The sequence below is a fragment of the Carassius gibelio genome, chromosome B18 (genome assembly GCF_023724105.1).
Source record: "Carassius gibelio isolate Cgi1373 ecotype wild population from Czech Republic chromosome B18, carGib1.2-hapl.c, whole genome shotgun sequence".
NCBI lineage: Eukaryota > Metazoa > Chordata > Actinopteri > Cypriniformes > Cyprinidae > Carassius > Carassius gibelio.
The window spans coordinates 19519147-19539816 of record NC_068413.1 but is presented as its reverse complement, the minus strand read 5'-3'; the positions used below and the strand labels follow the sequence as shown (position 1 = coordinate 19539816).

The following is a 20670-nucleotide window of genomic DNA, read 5'->3' as shown; positions in this document are numbered from 1 at the left end:
AACTCTGCAGGACACTGGCCCTCGAGGACTGAGTGTGGTGACCCCTGGTCTACTGGAAGACTGACCCCTCGCTTAGCTGGATAAAGCTACTGGTTGTCTCCTCCTGGGGGTCGTCTTCAGGGGCAATCTGGGCCCAGCTGCCTGAGCCACTTTCCTCACTGCTAGCGCTGAGAGAGCGTCGCTCCACCTCCACACCTGCAGAGGGTGCTGTGACCACTGAGGAGGCCCTGTCTTTGTCACTGCTGAGGGGGGAAAGAGGATACACGGCGAAACTGCAGTGTCACAATGAGCCAGTAATTCTAATTTTGCTAATTTTGCCCCAAAGCTTCTTTCACTGTCCAGAGCCTGGATCAAGAAAAATAAAAATCAAGGGAACATAGGTATAATGTCAATTTAAATTTCTCTATTTTTTTTTTTTTTTTTTAGCAGTGTAGGTAAAAATGGATGTTACAGAGGAGAACCCCTTTACCGAGATGTGCTGTTTGGATTTACAAACACCACGTGTGACACTACATGAAGCAAAATGTTGATATCTTCAAAATGTGATATCTTGGGTTCATGAACTGAGAATTCTTCATGATCTATAAGAAGTTAGTGTAGAAAACTTTTATCGAAAGCTAAAACAACTAATTTTGTGCTTCCTTCCCTTCATTACTTAATAAATATTAATTCATCAGCACAAGTCTGACTTCATAGAAACAAATGCTTAGCCTCTGAAACAAATGATGTGGGTGATTTATGTACCTGCTTCTGGTTGCTGTCTCACTCTCTTTGCCACTTTGTGGATGGATCTGATGGGATGCTTCTGTGTGGTGGGGCCCAACCCTCCCTCTATCTTCTGAGGCCTCTTCTCTTTGATCAGGTTCAATGTGGATCAAGGGTACCTCCCTCTGTCCACGCCACGCTTGCCTTACACAGGACGAACTTTGAGAGCTACCGCAATTTTCCAGATGCTCTACACTTGGCCGGTTTCCACTATTGTCACGACGAGAATGCTTAAAGCCGTACCGCCTTTCTCCAACCGTAACTTGTGGCCGACAAGCAGCAACAATGCCATCCTGCTGGCCTCCAAGCAGGGACTTGCCACTCTCTACGATGTCTGCTGCTAGACGGTTAGCAAAGAGTTGTACATGTGGCTGCGAATCTGCTGAATCAAGCTCAACACTGTCCTCTGAGGGCTCCGCTATTATCTTATTCTTGCGCATTAGAGACTCGATAGAGCTGGCCCAGGTTTCATGAATCAGCATGTCTGTGATTTGGTCTGTTTGGCCACGCTTATACAAGCATGAATCAGACTTGCAGAGTCCTGTTGACGACACAGAGTTGGTTGGATAGATGTTGAGTGAATCTCCATGTACATTTCGAGCAAATCCATCGAATGAATTGGCCTTGATGGGTGAGTTTACAGTTAGTCTGGAATCTGAGGATCGCCTGTCAGGAACAGAAGACTGACGGATACAAAATGGGGTTCTAGGGGATGGGGGTAATAGGCTATTACTCCACTCTTTGGTCTTGGTCATACTGTAGTCCTTGTTCTCCTTGTCCATGTCTTTTAGCATGAAGCGATAAAACTCCTCAGTGATACTCTCAGTGCTAGACTGCTTAGAGAGACAAGATGATGTGCGCACATTGAGGTGTCCATTTTTTTTACTGGCTGCTTGCTGAACAGCTGCTGCAAGGATGCTGCTGGCATTTTTCCCAGCATAGTAGTCCAGCAGAAGGTCAAACCCTCGACCTTCTGTCTCCATCTGGTTCACCATGAACCGAGAAAACTCATCCGTAATGCTCTCACAGCTGGATTGCTTGGAGATAGAGCTACCTCTGCTTAAATTATGCCCAAGCCTGTTTACCGGTCCCAAAGTGTTTGCTGTCCCGGAGGGATCTGCGTCCTCCTCTGGAATGCTCTCGTAGCTTGACGCTTTGCCCCTGCTGCTCCATCTCTCACACTGCAGGCGGCTGCGAGATGACTGGCCAGGTTTGGAAGTGTCCACCACACTCAATTCTGGGCAGTTCATTATCCTGGCTGTGACCTCTGATGCAAAGAGAGCAAATGGATCAGAAGTGGTAGGTTCATCTAGATTGACAGTTTCATCCACGACACGGTTGACCAGGCGCTCCATGAGCTCGGGCTGTTCTTCAGTTTTACGTTTGATTTCACTGAGACGTGGAGGTCTGTGTTTCTTGGTGACTGCGTTGCCATTTTGTGTCTCTTTCCGGCGGAGGGCTGCGGCTGTGCGGCAGGGCAGAAGCAGTCCCTCTGGACCTTCCGAACCACCCTTTAAGGCGCAGAACCATGGCTGCTTTCCGCTGGAGTTCTCCAGGCATATTGCTGCCAGCTCTGTAGCCATGGAGACCACCGTGGTTGCCAAGTCATCAGCAAAGCATGTGACAGGAGTTTTGGACTCGCATGAATCCATTTTAAGTGCCACAAGAGCTCCCGAAGAGGACGATACAGAGTGCTGCCTGGTCTCACTCTCTCCTCCTGCTCTCCCTCGTGGGATGTGAAGTGGTGAGCTTTCAGCTGAAGGGAGCACAGAGTCCGTGTTCTTGTCACTCCTGCCCAAGTCAGACTGCCCTTTGACCACAGTGGCTGTCACTCTGTTCAGAGTAAGTCTGTAGGTTTCTTTCAGTTTTGGCTCACTTTCCCTCTCTTCCTGTACTTGCTTTTGCTCTCTCTCTCTCTTCCCTATGAGAGCAGACAACTTCTCCACACTGCTTCGCCTCTCGCCATGATTATAAGCCTGGTTTGGCTCGATCAAATAATGTAATTGGCTCAATGCTTCTCTTCCAGACTTGGTATCAGCCTCATACTCCCTAAAGGTGATGCTGCCTTCATGCCTGTCATATGATCCCATGTTACAGTTTGAAATGTCACTGATTTTCCTTGATGTTACACATAAGATATCAAAGATCAAATTATTCACACAATCCAAGAGGAAACCCTCGATGTTTGGGGCATCTTTGCCAGGACCCTCAAGCTCTTTTCTCTTTTCAGCCTTTTCAAGGGCATACTGAAAGATATTATCTGATATTTCCTGGGTAAAGTTATCAAGATCCTGTTGTTCCTGATAGGGCCTTCTTGGAATTGTGATACCATCCACTATTTTGTTATGTGTGGTCTCAAGGAAGTTTGCAATGCTTGAGTAACTTTGTCTGTGGGTGAGTACAGCTGAAGCTTCCCTGAGGAGAACTTCAGCAACATTGGCTCTGAAAGCCTCGACGCTGGTGCCCTCTGCAATGCTACAGTGGAGAGGCACTGCAGTTGAAGCTTGGGCAACTGACAGAAGTCCGATAGAGGCAGAGTAGACGTCTGTTGAGTCATCACTATCCCCAGAGTCATCTGCTAGATCTACAGCGGCTACGGCTCCAGCGACCTGAGACATTCCACATACTGCAGAGGAAAATGAATACTCCCCTTGTTCGGTCTCACTCTCTTTTTCTTTATGCTCACACTCATCTTCTTCTCCTGACTCCAGTGTGAGTTGTTCAGTGACCTGAGGGGTGGTAATGGTACCAATGACACTCGCAGCACATGCCAAAGCTATTTCCACTGGCTTGGTGGCGTGTCCAATTGCTGAGTTGTTTATTGTTTTGGTCCTATTTCCATTATCCTGCACTGATGTCCCATGTGACCGAGCTTCTGGCCACTCTGTTACCTCCTCACTGTTGTCAGGACTCTGGACAATTACGATTTTAGGAAGTTCAAAAGAGCAGGCTCGAGCCCTCAGTGGCTCCTCACTGGAATGGCTTATATCACTTGAGTTCTGCGAGGTGGTGGACACACTCACTGCTGCCTCTGTGACAAAAGAAGGTTCATCTTGTGACAAATGAATAAAAGCATCCTGCAGGACTGACTCAGCCAGATTGGTAGCATAGTGACCAGCTGACTCGCTGGTGTGACGACTGACTTTTTTGGGGGTAGCAGATGGGCCTCTTGAGGGGGCGGAATATGTTCTTGAAAGCTTTTGGGAGTTGGAAGAGGTGCAGAGGGTCTCGGAGTCCTCACTATCCTCTCTCTCTATTTCACTCCTTCTTTGAGCGTGGGCTGCTCTCAACATCTTAACTGACTCGGGCATGATAGAAATCTCAGAATCTGGAGAAAGAAAGACATGTTGCAGGGTTGGTTGAGAAATGGTGTGGGGGCACAGAGAGAGGAAATAGATTAAAGCCAGGCATCTGCATAATCCTATACAAAAAGTCAAATTTAATACACATGTAAATGAAGCCCACTGACAAGCCAAGTCAGAGATATGGAGAAGGAGATGAAAATAAGGGACAAAACTGAGAAAGGAGGTAAAAAGTTTCAAGATTTATCTTCTTCTGTCGCCTGCTACGTCCAATGGATATAGTGAGGGTCCAGTCAGAGCTATCCATAGCACACTGTTGTATTTGTATCCATTTTTCCTTTTCCATAACCAAGACCATACAAATGCAGATCTATATCTGGGCTGATATGATTATGAATATTGTATTGTCTCTGAGGGACAGCATAACCTTCACACAGTGTTACTTCTAATTTCATATGAGATATTAATTATAGATTAGCCCAGCAGAGCCCAGTTTATCTTGTCTCTTTAATATAAAACTAGGGGCGAGTGTCGCCACATGTAGACATTCATAAGTTTGGCTTACTGTTAGAGGCCAAAGCAGTAGCACAGAATAATGTTACTAAGCTAAAGACAAACAAGCATTCAGACATGTACAAAGAAAATTCACAAAACATTTGGAGACAGTGCTTCTTTGTTAAGAAGCCTTCCATGGCATATTCCCCAAAACAACCTTCATACCATGTTTAGTTATTCTTCCCATTTGTCTCTCTTTCTCTGTCACACACATACTTATTAACATAGACTGAAATGAATTAATTGTTTCACTGCTCTATGTCCTTGTGCATCCATGCTGTTGCTTGGTTACTTTGTATCTAATAACTATAGCAGATTGCAGTTCAGATTATTATAAACAGTGCAACCTAGACTAAAGGTGGAAATCCAAATTATTCCCAAAAGCAAAACTAAAGACTTTATTTATTTGCTTTTTTATGGATGCACATTTATGTGACATGCCCAAGTTGTTTTGAAAACCATAATCTCATTGGTACCGACTAGGGATACTTTGTGTTACTAAACTAAGAAATAGACTTGGCGTGGAAACACTGCCAAATAGAGCCACTCTTATCGGAGCAGGCTCACAGAACCTGAGAAAACGTAAATGGCTGAATGCTCTTTAATCCACAATTCAAGCAATTTTCTGTCTATTCAAAGGTGGACAGGAGGGAAGGTGCAGTGAAAGTGCCAGAGCTGGCCTAAAGTTGAGTTTTCTCATTACATATGAGCAGCAAGGACAAAGAAAATACTACACAAAAGATAAGATATGGAACTACAATGACTGGATTTCTGGGTGGAATTGGATTTCTGGTAGATGGATGCAGTGTTTACCATTTCTGAATGGGTCATCCTCACTGTCTTCCCCAAGCTGTTCAGAGGCAGTGAGGAAGTCTTCTTCTATCGATGACACAGAGCGATTGGTGTCATCTTCAGTAGCCCGCTGACCAGCCAATCGGCCATGCCTCTGTCTCTCTTGCCCTGACTGTAGTCCAATCAGGAATTTGTTGATCTCAAAAATGACACTGTTGGTTTGGGTTGGGCGGCGCCCACAGGAGCAATGCACCAGACAGACATCCGCTGTTTTCTGCCTCTGAGATACACATACATAAACACAAACACAGTTCAACCAGGCAGACTGTAAGCTGTAAAATTATGTCAGATGTTCCGGTCTGTATTCATTTCCTACCTGTGGGTGGCTGGGGTCATGCTGGCAGGAGTCCGGTGACTCTAGGCTGCTGAGAAGCAGAATCTCATTTTCTTTGGGTTGCCGCACTCCGAGAGACTCAATTAACCGTGGCAGCTCTGGGCACACTGAGGCCAGTTTCTATGGGGAAATTTATGCTAATATTCAAGTCACATAAATTTGGGTCTTTGCTTGCATTATCTTGGTAATTTGTATTGTTTCTAATTTCCCTTTTAATTAGATGAAACATTGTTTATGTTGCACGCTTAGGAAATGATGAAAGACATTCTTATATTTGTTATTAACTTTAAATGAATTAGAAATAAGAAGGGTGGAGGGTAGGGGTGCAACGATACACGTATTCATATTGAATCGTTTGATACAAGGCTTTCAGTTTGGCACGCATTACGAACCAAACGATTAGATTTGTTGGACTAATCCTATTACATTTGGAAAATAAAACAGTTTAAAGTGTGTGAAATATAATGTTCTCAGTGGCACTGCACCCAACAAGGCTGCTCAATCAACGTAACAAGCAACTTGCTATCTTCTAGTGGCGTAACGTTAGCGGATGGGCACGCAGGGCATGCACTGCAAAAGACCCTGCAATAACCTCCCCTTGCTGGGGTGCATCTAAAGACGATGATCTTGTTTAGATGATAACCAGAGACATTGTCAAAAACATCAATTGTTGGCAATATTAAGATATTTGGCATTTTAAATTAATGTAGGCCTGTTATATTCTTATTTTTATTAGGTCTGTTATTATTACTATGAAGTAACTTATATTATTCAATTAAAATTACAATTAATTTGACTAGCAATAATTTCCAAATAACTGATGTGCTGGAAGGATAACAAAAGATTATGGTTATATATTTCTTCCTCAGTTAAAATGTTTTAAAAACAAATCTATAAAATGAATTATAGAGCTGCGTAGGACCCCAGAAGTGTAGGAACAGCATTGACTTCAGTCATCACTAAAAAATAATTAAATAAAAAGCTTTTATTTCAAGCACCGACTTTGAAAAACGTTTATCACGAAATATGTTTCTTGTCATGTTTTTTCACTATGCAATATTCAAAATATTAAAGGAATAAATTAAAACAGTTATATATGCCATTATCAGCCTATGCTGAAGTAGATTGGTCTCATTTTCGCTCATTGGTCAGATGGCGAAAGCTCCGTCATTAATCAGTCACTCTGTTTTTACTTTCACTTTCTGCATATAGTGAATTGACTGAGATTAAGAAATCTACAGGCATAACTATTGCGCAAAGTTTGCATGTTGCTTGTGTGTGATATCCATTGGCCCACTTTCATAGTTTAAAACAGAAACATTTCCAACATTGCGATGTAACCAATTACCCCCGTACTGTCCCGAACCGAACCTTGACACCACCGTGTCATATCAAACCAAACCGTGAATTTCGTTAACGATTACACCCCTAGTAGAGGGAAATGGATATTTATTTGGATATTAATGAAAAAGTTTACTGAGAATGACAAAACACAAGACTATTTAATAGTTATTGTCTAAAAATTTGCAGATGCTTTCATCCACAGCAAGCAAAGTTTTTTTTCATAGCAATATATGCATTCCCTGGGAATCAAACCTACATCTTCATCATCTTTAAAGAAAGGAAGGATAATCTCAGCCCACCTTAACATAGCTGTCGTCATGCCGTTCAGCAGTATGTCTGTCAAGGTTCACGAAGCAGATCTGGAAAGAGAGAGGCTGAGCATAAAAAAATAAGCACATACCAGAAATGTAAAGTCTCTGTACATGTGCTTTAGTGCACAAACACAGTGTACCAAAAATAGACACAGGAGCACATACAATAGCAGCACTGAAAATCTTCTCATCTGTCACAGCTATCAAATGTCATTCTTCATTCCGCATATTCAACACTTTCTTTTACAACATGTCAAATCTCCTGCAGCGTTGCCTATAAGTGCCACATTTGCACTGAATGTAATGAATAATGTTCACAGATTTTCAACCAGTTTTGTTTTTCTTACAACGTCAGTAGTATATGTAAATGCAAAATGTGTATTGTATAGCTATGTTATTTGCACATTTGTCAGAAAAATGGTCCACTGGATAACACAAAATAATTTTTTGTGAGCTCAATGGTTTTCGTTATAACTACAAATGAAACATCCATGTTTTTGTACATGGTCATGTAACACTGATTTAAAATAAACTGCTGCATAGATAGCCAAGTTTGATTAAAGCCCATCTTGGGTGAAATACTTCATTAAATGTTAGTCTTTTCCTCTCACAAAGCTACTGTTGCGCTTCAGAAGACTTGGAATACAGTGCACGACTCACATGGACCAATTTTATGGTAATTTTATGGTGCTTTTGTCAGGTTTGTGTCACTATGATCTGGAAATTTATTTTTTCTTTTGTGTTCCACTGACTAAAAAAGCATACAGGTTTAGAATGCCACAAGGTTGGGCAACTTTAAGCAATTGCATATAACAACCTTTGTCTCTTTCTCTAATGTTTACACACTTGAACAGCACTTATCACTTATTTATCACTCTTTACTGTTAAGCAAAGCTTTTTCACTCTATTTTTCATCTGCGTTCATCTCACATCATTCTATTCACTTGCCATCATATTACTAACCTTACTGATTCTGATGACTCATATGTATCTTAAAAGCATATCATGTTGCTAGTTGCATGTTTGCTTCAAATTTGTCCTTGTGGATGTGTGTGTGTGTTTGTGAGTGAAAGAGCTCTTCTTTCACTCTTCACTTAAGGCATTTAAGATCACATTAGTGACAAATGTGACCCTGGACCACAAAACCAGTCTTAAGTCACTGGGGTATATTTTTAGCAATAGCCAAAAAAAAACAAAAACAAAACAACAACAACAACAACAAAAAAACACTATGGGTCAAAATGATAGATTTTTCTTTTATGCCAAAAATCATTAGGATATTAGGTAAAGATCATGTTCCATGAAGATATTTTGTCAATTTCCTACTGTAAATATATCAAAACTTAATTTTTGATTAGTAATATGCATTGCTAAGAATGCATTTGTACAAATTCAAAGGTGATTTTCTCAGTATTTAGATTTTTTTGTACGTACCCTCAGATTCCAGATTTTCAAAAAGTTGTATATCGGCCAAATACTGGTCCGATCCTAATAATCCATACATCAATGGAGAGCTTATTTATTCCGCTTTAAGAGGATGTATGAATCTCAATTTCGAAAGATTGACACTTAAGACTGATTTTGTGTAGGGTCACAAATGTCTTTGGAATCTGTAGGATTCTCTGAGCAAGGATGGATTCCACCCTCAGGTACCACAGACATAGCACTTCATCTCTCTTATTCCAGCTGCTAGGACTTAATACAACAGTAAATGATCTAGTGCATCCAGAAGGGTTTATATACCCAGTTTAGGGCTGTGCAAATATTTAAATTTGATTGTCATGAGCATCTCCAATCTACCCATGTATCGCCTTTGATAATGAACGCGATATTGCTTGTCTGTAAACTATGGCTCTGTGTAGTAAATGCTGTTCCATTTGAAAGGTGATGGACAGAGAGAGAGAGAGAGAGAGAGAGAAAGAGAGAGTAACGGCCATAATTGTCATATTCACATAAGAAACTGATCTTGCGCTGCGTCTCAGCTGTCAGGTGGCACCATTAATGTCACTGCCTTTTTCTGACACACATGGCTAGTAAACAAATAAATAAATAAAAATACATAATGTGCATTCTTAAAATAAATGGTAGGTCTCATTAGATTTTTTTTTATATGCATTGTGCTTACAAAAGATGCTGCCATGATATTAAAGCCCTGGCTTATGATCATTCTGAATGGTTGCTAAGACCTTGCTTTGTGACTGTTAGAGTGTTCTGAGTAGTTGCTAGGTACCATTTGCAGAAAGGAAATTAGCTCGTATATGATGCAGCAAGTAACACAATGGCTGCTGTTTGTCATTAACATACAAGGAAAAACAACCAAATAATCATTTTTATAAGGATTTAAGCCTTTTTTTTTTTTTTTTTTTTTTTTTTTTTACAAATATAATGCAAAATCATGTTTGGAAAAATATTTATGCCTAGTTATGTTGGCAATAAGGTCCTTTTTGACCCTGATTTGACCCATATGTCCATAAGTTACAAATCCAAGAAATAGAAAAAATAACAGTGATCCTTACTTTAGTACCAATAATAATAAACTGTAATCTCTGAACCAGGGTTATTTTTGGTAATTAAAACTATAATTTTATCTATGTGTACTGTGTTAAGCTAACTGAGACTTGTTTTAGCACTTGTATACTATTGTTTTTTTGTTGGTTTTAATTGCTTCCTTTGTCCTCATTTTTAGTCGCGTTGGATAAAAGTGTCTGCTAAATGACTAAATGTAATTGTAAATGTAAGTAATACTAAAATAACCTGATCAGAACATTCTGAACACAACTTCTCATTCTGGAAATGACAACAAACATATTGCATCACAGAAGAGTGAAAAAAAATGTTTCATATGAATATAATGTGATATATAGTTACAGAATGACTAGTAGAGTAGGTTGCTAAAGGCCTTAAGGTTTAGATGGATGCTTAAAGTGACTTTGTTATGGTTATGAATCATTTACTTCAGTTTACCACAAAACACCACATACTTGATGCTCTCTCTCTGTCTCTCTCTCTCTCTCACACACACACACACACACACGCACGCACACACGCACCACACATTTGTTTGTGTATCATGGTGAGAACTTTCCATTGATGTCTTCTGTTCATAATGTGATAATGGTATATTCACTTGATTTATGCTTGAGTCTGTCAACAGGACAAATGAAGTGAAAGAACATTGCTTTTGCCTCGTTTGGTTCAAACAGCTTGTTCGAGTCTTTGTACAAATATCAAAAGGATCCCAGCATAAGGAACAAGTGGATAGTTTATTTTTAATGGTATCTCGTATGGTGTCAGAGGATTGATCGGAGCATTTTGTTTTGTAAACGAGACACAGTGTCATGGAGAGTTCACAATGAAACATTTGTTGAAAGATAAAGTGGTACTTGATCTGACTGCAGCTGCATAACAAACCAAAGTAAATTACGATTAACTATTACTATTAACTGAGAAGCCTTAAAGGACACGACCCCTTTAAAACAGGTCATTTTAGAGAAAGGTTCAGAATGAGGGTTGAAAATATATATTTTTTCCACATATTTATTTGTTTTTTTGTGTGCAAAAAACTTGATTAACATTACAAGTAAACCTCAAGGAACATATAAAAAAAAATCCATGTCATGACACCTTTAAAGGGGCAGATTATTGATTAATACAGATTCATTTTCATATGGTTCCTTGCATCACGTAATTAACTCCGTATGTATGGTATTTACAATGTAGTAAAATTGGCCATTAGGGCACCTGGTACAGCATTACACTACTGATGTGGTTGGGTATAAGTCAAGTGAAAATAAAAGCGACCAAATATTTGAAGAAAAAAGAAAAAATGGCATGGTTGAGTTTTTATCTCAAGTTTGCTTTGATATGGTTAGGCTTAGAGTAGGATTTAATGTAGGTGGTGCATTATTTTCATGTTATTATAATTTCACTCACTTAAAGAGCCAGTAAGATGAAAATTCTAAGCTTCCTATAACTGTTTATAAGTCCTGTACATTAGGTTTAAATCCATCCAAGGTTAAAAAACATTGTCATTTTGTCAAAATATCATTTTGAAATTACCTCAATTCTCAGAGATCCCCAAACGGTTCGCGCAAAGCTGTTCAAAAGATTAAATTTCCTTAAACCCCACCTTTCGGTAGCATACTGTGTTCTGATTGGTCAACTGACATAGTTTTGATTGGTTGTTCCGCACACAACTTCACGGTAAACAATGCGTTAGCATCTTTTTGGGGTGAATTATGTCTTATTCCTATCACCGCGAAGCAAACAGTAAAATAAAAAACTTGAACAGTCTCGCTGCTTTTTCTTCTGTGTGGGTGTATTCAAGCCGCGCGCTTAAGTTTGAATCTGAATAGCGCGTTCAGTGCGGGGGCGTGGTCACATTAGATATAACGAAGGGAGACATGAAAAACAGACATCGCATTGTTTTCATATGGATTACTTTATCGCAGAATATCTGTTTTCGGCAGCACTTGTTTAGTTTTAAAGTACACATGTCAAGCTTTCTATAGATTTCTCTCTCATATCTCTTCGTTGAGTATTCATGGAGTTACACTTCATTTTAATGATGTGTTTGTAAATGAAGATCAGCGCAGAGAAAGGCTGCAGACAGCACACATACTGATAAGACGCTCGGGAGAAAACAGACACATAACTTCATAATCATACTTCACGTTGTGATTCGGAGATGCTCGTTGTTCTAAATAAAGTTGGTAATGAACCCTCTTTTATGGCCAAACGCTTTGAAAATCCCGCCTTGTACTCACCGAGATTAGAAAAGCAGTCATCAGTGAAATGTTCTGTTCTGGTATTGTGGTGAAAATGAATTTTAGCCATTGGTTCTTCTGATCTTCATTCTTTGGCAGTGAAAATAAAACAAACTTGCCTTTACAATTAAAAACACACTGTCTCCTTGACATGATGCTATCAAACCAACCAGATCGTCTGTGTGGGGGGTGGGGCAGGTCAGAGTTCCGTTTCTCCCAAGATGGTAGGCGGAGATTATTATGCAAAGTGTTCCTAGTGATGTACATAGAGATGGGCAAAAGATTTGAAACCTATAACATCTCGTTTCAGCGATTCAGAGTCGACTCCTTACTTTAGAAGCCAATAACTTTATAAATCGTGTACTTTTTGGTTTAATCACTTTGCACATTGTTTACACTGATGGACAGCTACATCATACACTGTAATACAGGTAATTTTTGATTTCCCATCTGTGTGGCTCTTTAACATTAAAACTCAAACCGACACAGTACTTACAACAACCAACATAATAATACCTTGACAAATTCACATCCATCGGATTAAATGGAACACATTTTTAGTGTCACTCACTGGACATTTTACTAACATTGAAAGTGTCACAAAACATGCATAAGCAACATACTACCACTTTACTCAGGCTTATTTATCCAATGAGACTTTCTTTATGTTTTCATAAACTGCCTTGTTTATCCACCATAATTACTGGAGTTTTTTCATACACCCCTGGGAACTTTAATTTGCTTTAATTTACGATATATCACTCCAAGATCAAAGCTTAATATATTTGTGTTTTGATGCGTTTAGAACTTACATGCAATTACATTGTTATCTTTTTTAAGCATCCTACTATACAGGATTAATGTGTTTCTAATAGTCTAATCTACTAAATTCACCAAATAAGATGATTTCTGGCTGTGCAAATCCCATTATAAAAAAAAACTATTACCAGACCCAAATGAAATCTGCAGTTTTTTTATTGTGGATTTTCTAGGCTGACTTTGGGAAAATATCTGTGTAATTCCATGGAATGGATTTATATGTTATAATATGTGATTAACATGATTACTTAACTCCTCCTCACCCTCAAGTATAATCATATTGTCCAGAATGTTTTATGAATAAATACATAGAGGAATGCACAGAACGTTGGGAATGGTCAAGGTTTCAATCCTGTGATTTTTATACTTAAGCAAATTTTAACCCCCCGACACTCCAGATAGCAGAAGGCAAGATAAAACAGGCGCCAACATAGATTTGAAAGTGTTTTTAAAAAACCGTTTATACCCAACATTTACCATGCATGTGTAGTTAAACTAAGGGTGATTTCAGACCTGTAAATCAATATGAAACAGGGATTAATTCGTTTCAATGTTGCATTTTCTTCTTTTTGATCCATCACTTTACCCGGGGAACGGCGATTCCTTCCCCACCTTATCTGGAGTCGATTTGGAGAAGCCCAGATAGACCTGTTTGCTTGCCTACGCAAGTATGCACTTCCCCCAGTGAGCCTGCTTGTACAGACACTGCACAAGGTCAGGGAGGATGAGGAACAGGTCATGTTGGTTGCACCTTACTGGCCCACCAGGACCTGGTTTTTGGAACACATGCTCTACGTGACAGCCACTCCCTGGCGCATCCCCCTGAGGAGGGCACCATATGGCACCCGGTTCCAGATCTTTGGGACCTCCACGTGTGGCTTCTGGATGGGAACTGGCAAACCTTAGTGATCTGCCACCAGTGGTGGTAGATACCATGACTCAGGCTAGAGCTCCCTTTATGAGGCAGACCTATGCTTTGAAGTCTGTTCACGAATTGGTGTTCTTCTCACCGAGAAGACCCCCGGAGATGCTTGGTCAGAGTTGTTCGGGCTGGCCTACTCTCAGACCCAGCCTGGATATGTGCCCAAGGTTCCCACCACTCCCTTCATAGACCAGGTGGTGAACCTGCAAGCACTGCCCGCCGAGGAGGCAGATCCTGCTTTGGCGTTACTGTGTCCCGTAGGAGTGCTTCACATATACCTGGACTGCTCCCAGAGACACTCTGAGCAGCTCCTGGTCTGCTTTAGAGGTCAGCAGAAAGGAAAGGCTGTCTCCAAGCAGAGGTTGGCCCACTGGATAATGGATACCATCGCCTTGGCGTAACATTCCCAAGGAGAACCGTGCTCCCTGGGGGTGAGGTCTCACTTCACACTGAGTGTTGCCTCCTCCTATGTGCTGGTGCATGGCGCCTCTCTGGCAGACATCTGTCAAGCTGCGGGCTGGGTGACACCTAACACCTTTTACAAGGTTTTGCAATCTTCGTGTAGAGCTGGTTTCTTCCTGTGTGTTGGGTAACAAGTAATTAGCAAGAAGAACTGGCTCGGTATCACACTTGCTCTACCATTCCACCTCACACGGGGATGCGAGTGCCTTTCTTCTCCCGGTAGAGTTCCTCGGTTGGCATACCCTGGTCGAGCATCCTCCAGCACTTGGTGGAGCAGTGTGACACCAGGCCCAGTACTGTTGTTAGCATGCCCGAAGTCTCGGTCAGCTCCTGTACTGGTCTAGGTGTCCATATTGCTTGATTCCCTAAGGGTAATCCCATATGTGTAAAAGGGTAAACCCCCATGTCTTCCATTGACATACCCGCTCTGTCAGTCTCTTCTGGCAACTGTTTCATCTCTACTCTAAGGTAGGACCTGCCTCAGAGACCTATTCCATATGTAGTACTGCCCCCTGGGTCAGTCCATATCAGTATCTCCACGTCACCTCCCTACGGGTAGGATGTGGTCTCCACAGTGACATTTTCCCTAAGGCTCGCTTCCCCATTGTTCTGCCAAGCTGAAAGAACTAAGAGGAAAGATTTTAAGCAATCTTTCACTGAAAGTTAAAATCCCTTCCAAAAACTTTTTGTGACTGGAACAGCAGCATGGCCTTCTCCAGCAGCGATGTACTCACCCCTTTTGGTCCCCTTCGGTACCAGGGTCAATGAATTTGCGCTTAGGCTTTGGGAAGGTAACAAACTTAGCATAGCTTTTGTGACACTTGTCAACAATTGCAGCACCACAGAGTTGTGATGGTTTCAGGTTGTGGCATTTTCTATGGACCCCATATGTTGTTCAGCAAAACTCGTAGTGACTGACAGACAGGGAATGTCTCGGTTTCGTATTTAACCCTCGTTCCCTGATAGAGGGAATGAAGACGTTATGTCCCCATGCCACAGCCTTGAACCATTCGCTTTTGCCGGGACAAGTTCTCAGGTCCTCTGCGTTAACCCTGTATGAGTGGATGTACCTGTCGCCTATTTACACCTGTATGCATGGGGAATGGCTCAGTTATGCAAAATCCTCTAACCAATTTTCATTGGCGTTTTCTGTTAAACTCAGAAATGATTGGCCTTCCAGGTGAGACACCATATTTAGTTTGACATAACATCTACATTCCTTCCATCAGGGAGCGAGGGTTACGTATGTAACCGAGACGTTATCTCTAACTATAGTAATTAGTATGCATGAGAATGCATGTGTTTATCATGGTTAAAACTTTACAAAACTATGGCAAATTTAAAAAGTAGAATCATGAACTTTAAAGCCTCTCAGTTATTTCCCCCCTGTGTAATATTTGTGCTGTTCTAATGAACTGATGAAATCACTGGCTCTGTTTGCCTTCAGAAACTCCAAACTTTAATAATTAAGATACTGAAGAAGGGAAAACAATATCTGTTAAGGAGTCCCAAACTTATTCTGCCTGCTGTGAGAATAATTTATTTTTTCAGCCCCATATAAATTGTGTGCTAATTAACATCCCAACTCAAAACCAACACATATTAATTTGTCTACTGGATGAATGCAATAACAGCCTTTATTGACTTCTGTTCTAAAACTATTAATTTTACTGGTCCATTCCTCCAATCTGCACTTCCAGATCAGGTGCCACTGCTCTCACGTGTATGTCTGGATCGCTGACATCATGTGACACGTCATCTTTTTATCTATTATTCATCAAGCACACATGGTCATGGAAGAGTGTAGGTCACACAGTGTGTGTACATATTAACTAAATATAATTTTTTTTTCTGCTTACTCTCTCTCTCTCTCTCTATATATATATATATATATATAGATATTTCTTTTTTTTTCTTCTCACATTATAATGATAATTCTGAATCTCTGACATCATCTTCAAGTTACTGATGAAGGTAAAACAATGTCAATATCTCCCAACTCTGTAAGAATCATTTATTCAGATATAATCATTTATTTAGATATTTCATATTTTAATTTTTATATAAAATAATTTGTAAATTATCAAATAATGTATACCAAAACACATCCATTTATACATTGAATTTATGACACATACAACATAAGGATGATCATTATGCATCTCTGACATCAATATTTTTGCTAAATGTGCCTAATGATTATTTATGCATGTTCAGTATGTTAAAAATAATTTGCAATGGGACACAAAGACTAAAATACCTGCAGGATTATTGTGTATTTAAGCAACAATAGAAAAACATACAAACAAACAAACAAACAAAAAACATGGAAAACATCAGCAGCTTTAATCTTTATACTACTTCTCAAACTCTGGGATAGTAACTAGTTAGATAAGACTTTTAAGACCCCAAACTTTTAAGCGTTAATATATAACTATTTTTTTTTACTTAATAATAAACAGTAAAGGCTACACCAGTAATTCAGGTAATGGTTTCGAACATTTGATTTCTTCTTTAAATTTCATACTGCTATTAAATACCTAAAGCATTGTTTAGTTGTATCTTGGTTCTATTGCTTGCAATCCATTTCTCTGCCCATAATTTTATCACTGAAATTTTGATGATATGAGAACCCTAGTTCAGATGATCTGTCACTGTCTCACTTACGCACAAACTGCACAAACCCTCAAAATTGCTGGGTTAGAGAGGTCAGCTCACAACTTAGAACGTTTCACTCTTCACTGGAGTGGGAGACGGCAAGACAGATGGGAAAGAGAGAAAAACAAGCTTGAAAAAGAGGAGGGAGACAGAGAAAGAGTGGGGGAGGAATTTGTGGGAATGAGATATCGAGAAAGGGATGGAAGGACAGAGCTGACTGAGCGTCGTCCTTGCCAAGGACAAACTCATTTCACCCATTATCATCAGAGGGGAGACGGCAGACACTCACCACCAGGGCTAAAAATTATCTCCGCTGGGACGCACTGCCACCTCGCCGCTCGCTACACCACTGAGATAGAGAGAGAGTAATGAAAATAATGGAAAGGGACGGAGAGAAGCGGATAAAAGAACAAAGCTGGGGATCATGGGAGTGGAAAGATGTTGTTTTGAGATGTTGCCATATTGCACTACTGGAACAGAGCAGACGTGCTCTTTATCATTTCCGACTGAGTGGGTTCACACACACTGATCTGCGCTTTCACATCCACTAAGCCTCTAAATGGGGCATGGAAGTAGAGAAAAAGCAGACACACTCTTGTCCAGTGGCAAATCTGTGATGTGTTCTGTCATTTGAAGTTTTCAGAGCACGTTGACAGACCATTTCGTCACAGAGTGCTCAGGTTCTCGTGGGTTTTGACATACATGTGTGTGTGTGTTTGTCTGTGTGAGTGTCGCCTGAGGACTCCAGCCTTGGTTCACTAGGCACCCAGTGAGGAAGCACATTCACATCTGTGCCTGTGGTTTTGACCACGCACGGCTGTCACATCCTGAAGGCAAGATCTGCCAGCAGCCATTAATCAGTTAAAGCCCCATCTTAAAACCCTTAGAAATCCCGTCATTTTCTTGACATTCTGTCGCAGATATCATTGTGAGAAACTGGCTGTTCTTTTCTCGCATCTCATTTTGTTTTAAAGTTTTATTTAAAGAGGAATCTTTCCATACCATTAAATTTTTGATTGTTGCTTAGGGCAAGGAAAAATGAGCACAGGAAGTGATGCTGTAGTTGTATTTTCTCTCCAAAGTTGCACACTGTTACCGTGGATCTGCTTACCAGCTGAACTAGGCTGGGTTTTGAATGGTGTTTTAGAACGTTTGAATGTTTCAGAGTGAGAACTTATACATAAAAAATTATGCTACACCTATTGAAATATTACAATTTAATAATGAAAACTAAATGGTTTTGCACAGGAGCCACTACATTTACAGGTGAAGTGTGGTAATGCAGTAACCACTTGCATATTTCAAAATGCATAACTAAATTGACAATAAGCATTCTATGTTTAACAAAAATGTTTCTAGGAGTATTTGTAGTGTGCAAGGTGTTATATATGGAGATTCATATTTCAGACAAAACAAGAGTGCTAATGAATTCTAATCTGTATACATGCAAGTCTCCACAACTGAGAATATTTCAGATATAGGTTATACTAATCAACACACAAAGTCAAATGCAATGATCTGCACCATTTAAGCCAAGCAAGAAACTACACCAGGAGAAACCACATCAAAAATGTCCATTGACCACCTGCCTGCACAATCAAAGCCATCTGTGCCTTAAAGGGTTAAAAAGAATTGGAAGGATCATTTAAAAAAAACAGCTAATTTTTAAAGGTCATCAATGGAGAAAGATGGGTTATGGGTCCAGATGGTCTAGTTACAGCATAGCAGAGATTAACAACTTGTAAATCATAAATGGACAGAGAGAAGATTGAATGTCATGTAAACCTAAATTATGACTGTTCAAGCAAAAATACCTTTTACTTACATTAGAATTAGGCCTCAAAGAAATTTTTTTTTGCCAACGACTATTTGCACTAAGTGTAAACAGCATATTTTCTTAGCGATAGATGCTATTTACATTAAGTGAAGATAGCAGTATTTTTTTCAGTGCAGATAGCGTTAGATTCTATTTACACTATGTTAAAATTGCAGTATTTTCTGCTATTTATATTGCAGATAGTGGAAAGTATCTGAACCTTTAATATAATACATTATAAAACAGTATGTACTAATAACGTTTTCAGTGTAAATTATAATTTGAACTGAAATTATGAAATGGATGCCACCTTATTGGCAGTGTTGTGCAAGTTACTTATTGCAGATAGTGGAAAGTATCTGAACCTTTAATATAATACATTATAAAACAGTATGTACTAATAACGTTTTCAGTGTAAATTATAATTTGAACTGAAATTATGAAATGGATGCCACCTTATTGGCAGTGTTGTGCAAGTTACTTCCAAACTGTAATACATTATAGATTACTTGTTACTGTCATTTAAAAGTAATTCCTTACCCCACAATAATACGGTTTCAGAATTATAATGCGTTACATGACTCCTGTATTTCTTTTGAGTTACTTTAACCAAAATAACTACAGAAGTAGAACTTAACATTCTGATATGTCAAAATGTACTGTAGAGCATTTTACATCCAGTAGATGACTGTGGGCTATCCAGGCAAATGACAATATAGCTTATAATTGGCAAAATGAAGGCTCAAGACCTCAAGACTGTATTGTTTTGCATTAAAGGGGGGGGGGTGAAATGCTATTTCATATATACTGAGTTCTTTACACTGTTAAAGAGTTGGATTCCCATGCTAAACATGGACAAAGTTTAAAAAATTAAGTTGTAAGTTTGAAGGAGTATTTTTGTTCCAAAAAAACCTCTTCCGGTTTGTCACAAGTTTCGGAAAGTTTTTTTCGAGTATGGCTCTGTGTGATGTATGATGGAGCGGAATTTCCTTTTATGGGTCCTGAGGCACTTCTGCCGGAAGAGTGCGCGCTCCCGTATAGCAGAGCACTGAGAGGCTGAGCACAGAGCGAGAGCATTGCGAAAAGTCACAAAAGGAGTGTGTTTTTGGTTGCCAGGGCAAGACAACCCTGCACAGATTACCAAAAGAGAAACAGCATTAAGGGACCAGTGGATGGAGTTTATTTTTACAGAGCATCAACGGAGTTGTGCAAGTGTTTGTGTTTGTTCCCTGCATTTCGAAGATGCTTGTTTTACAAACAAGGCCCAGTTTGACGCTGGATTTGCACATAGTTTATTTCTTAAGGATAATGCAGTCCCAACGAAAAAGGGTCACGATCGTGTGTTGGAACCGCATGCGGTGAGTAAAACTGCTTCAAATATCTCTGTGTTGTTAACTGAGCTATCGACGCGTAAACACATCAAGTAAACAACATGCGATGTTGTCATCAAACTGCACTTTCCACATGTACAGCTTAAAAAAAAAAAAAAAAAAAAAAAAAAAAAGACGACATAAAGTGGAACTTAGTCATTTTCCAAAACCGCTAAGCAAATATATACAGTTTCAGTACATACCACACAGAGACGCCTTTGCTGATGCTGCTCTTGTTAAATTTCAGCCTCTGGATCTGTGTCACAGCTTCCACATGCTCTCAACTCAAAAGCCTACTGGTGCTCGTGATTCTTTAGCTCCGCCCACACGTCACGCCTCCAGCCACTCGTGTTTTTCCGGGAAAAATCGGTACAGACTATCTTTCTCTTATAAA

At 40.0% G+C, this 20670-nt stretch overlaps 1 protein-coding gene across 3 annotated transcripts in view; it reads right to left on the bottom strand.

Annotated features, from left to right (window-relative positions):
- sphkap (SPHK1 interactor, AKAP domain containing) overlaps positions 1-20670 on the bottom strand; it is a 53046-nt gene that overhangs the window by 12849 nt on the left and 19527 nt on the right. Inside the window, exons 4-8 of one of the 3 annotated variants that reach the window (XM_052581954.1) lie at positions 7452-7511; positions 5791-5928; positions 5436-5694; positions 745-4093; positions 66-242 (exon numbers count right to left, since the gene is read on the bottom strand). In XM_052581954.1, coding sequence (XP_052437914.1) covers positions 66-242; positions 745-4093; positions 5436-5694; positions 5791-5928; positions 7452-7511 — 3983 coding nt within the window. Of the gene's footprint in view, positions 1-65; positions 346-744; positions 4094-5435; positions 5695-5790; positions 5929-7451; positions 7512-20670 lie in introns of those variants that run through there. The other 2 variants (XM_052581956.1, XM_052581955.1) reach the window with 2 other exon arrangements.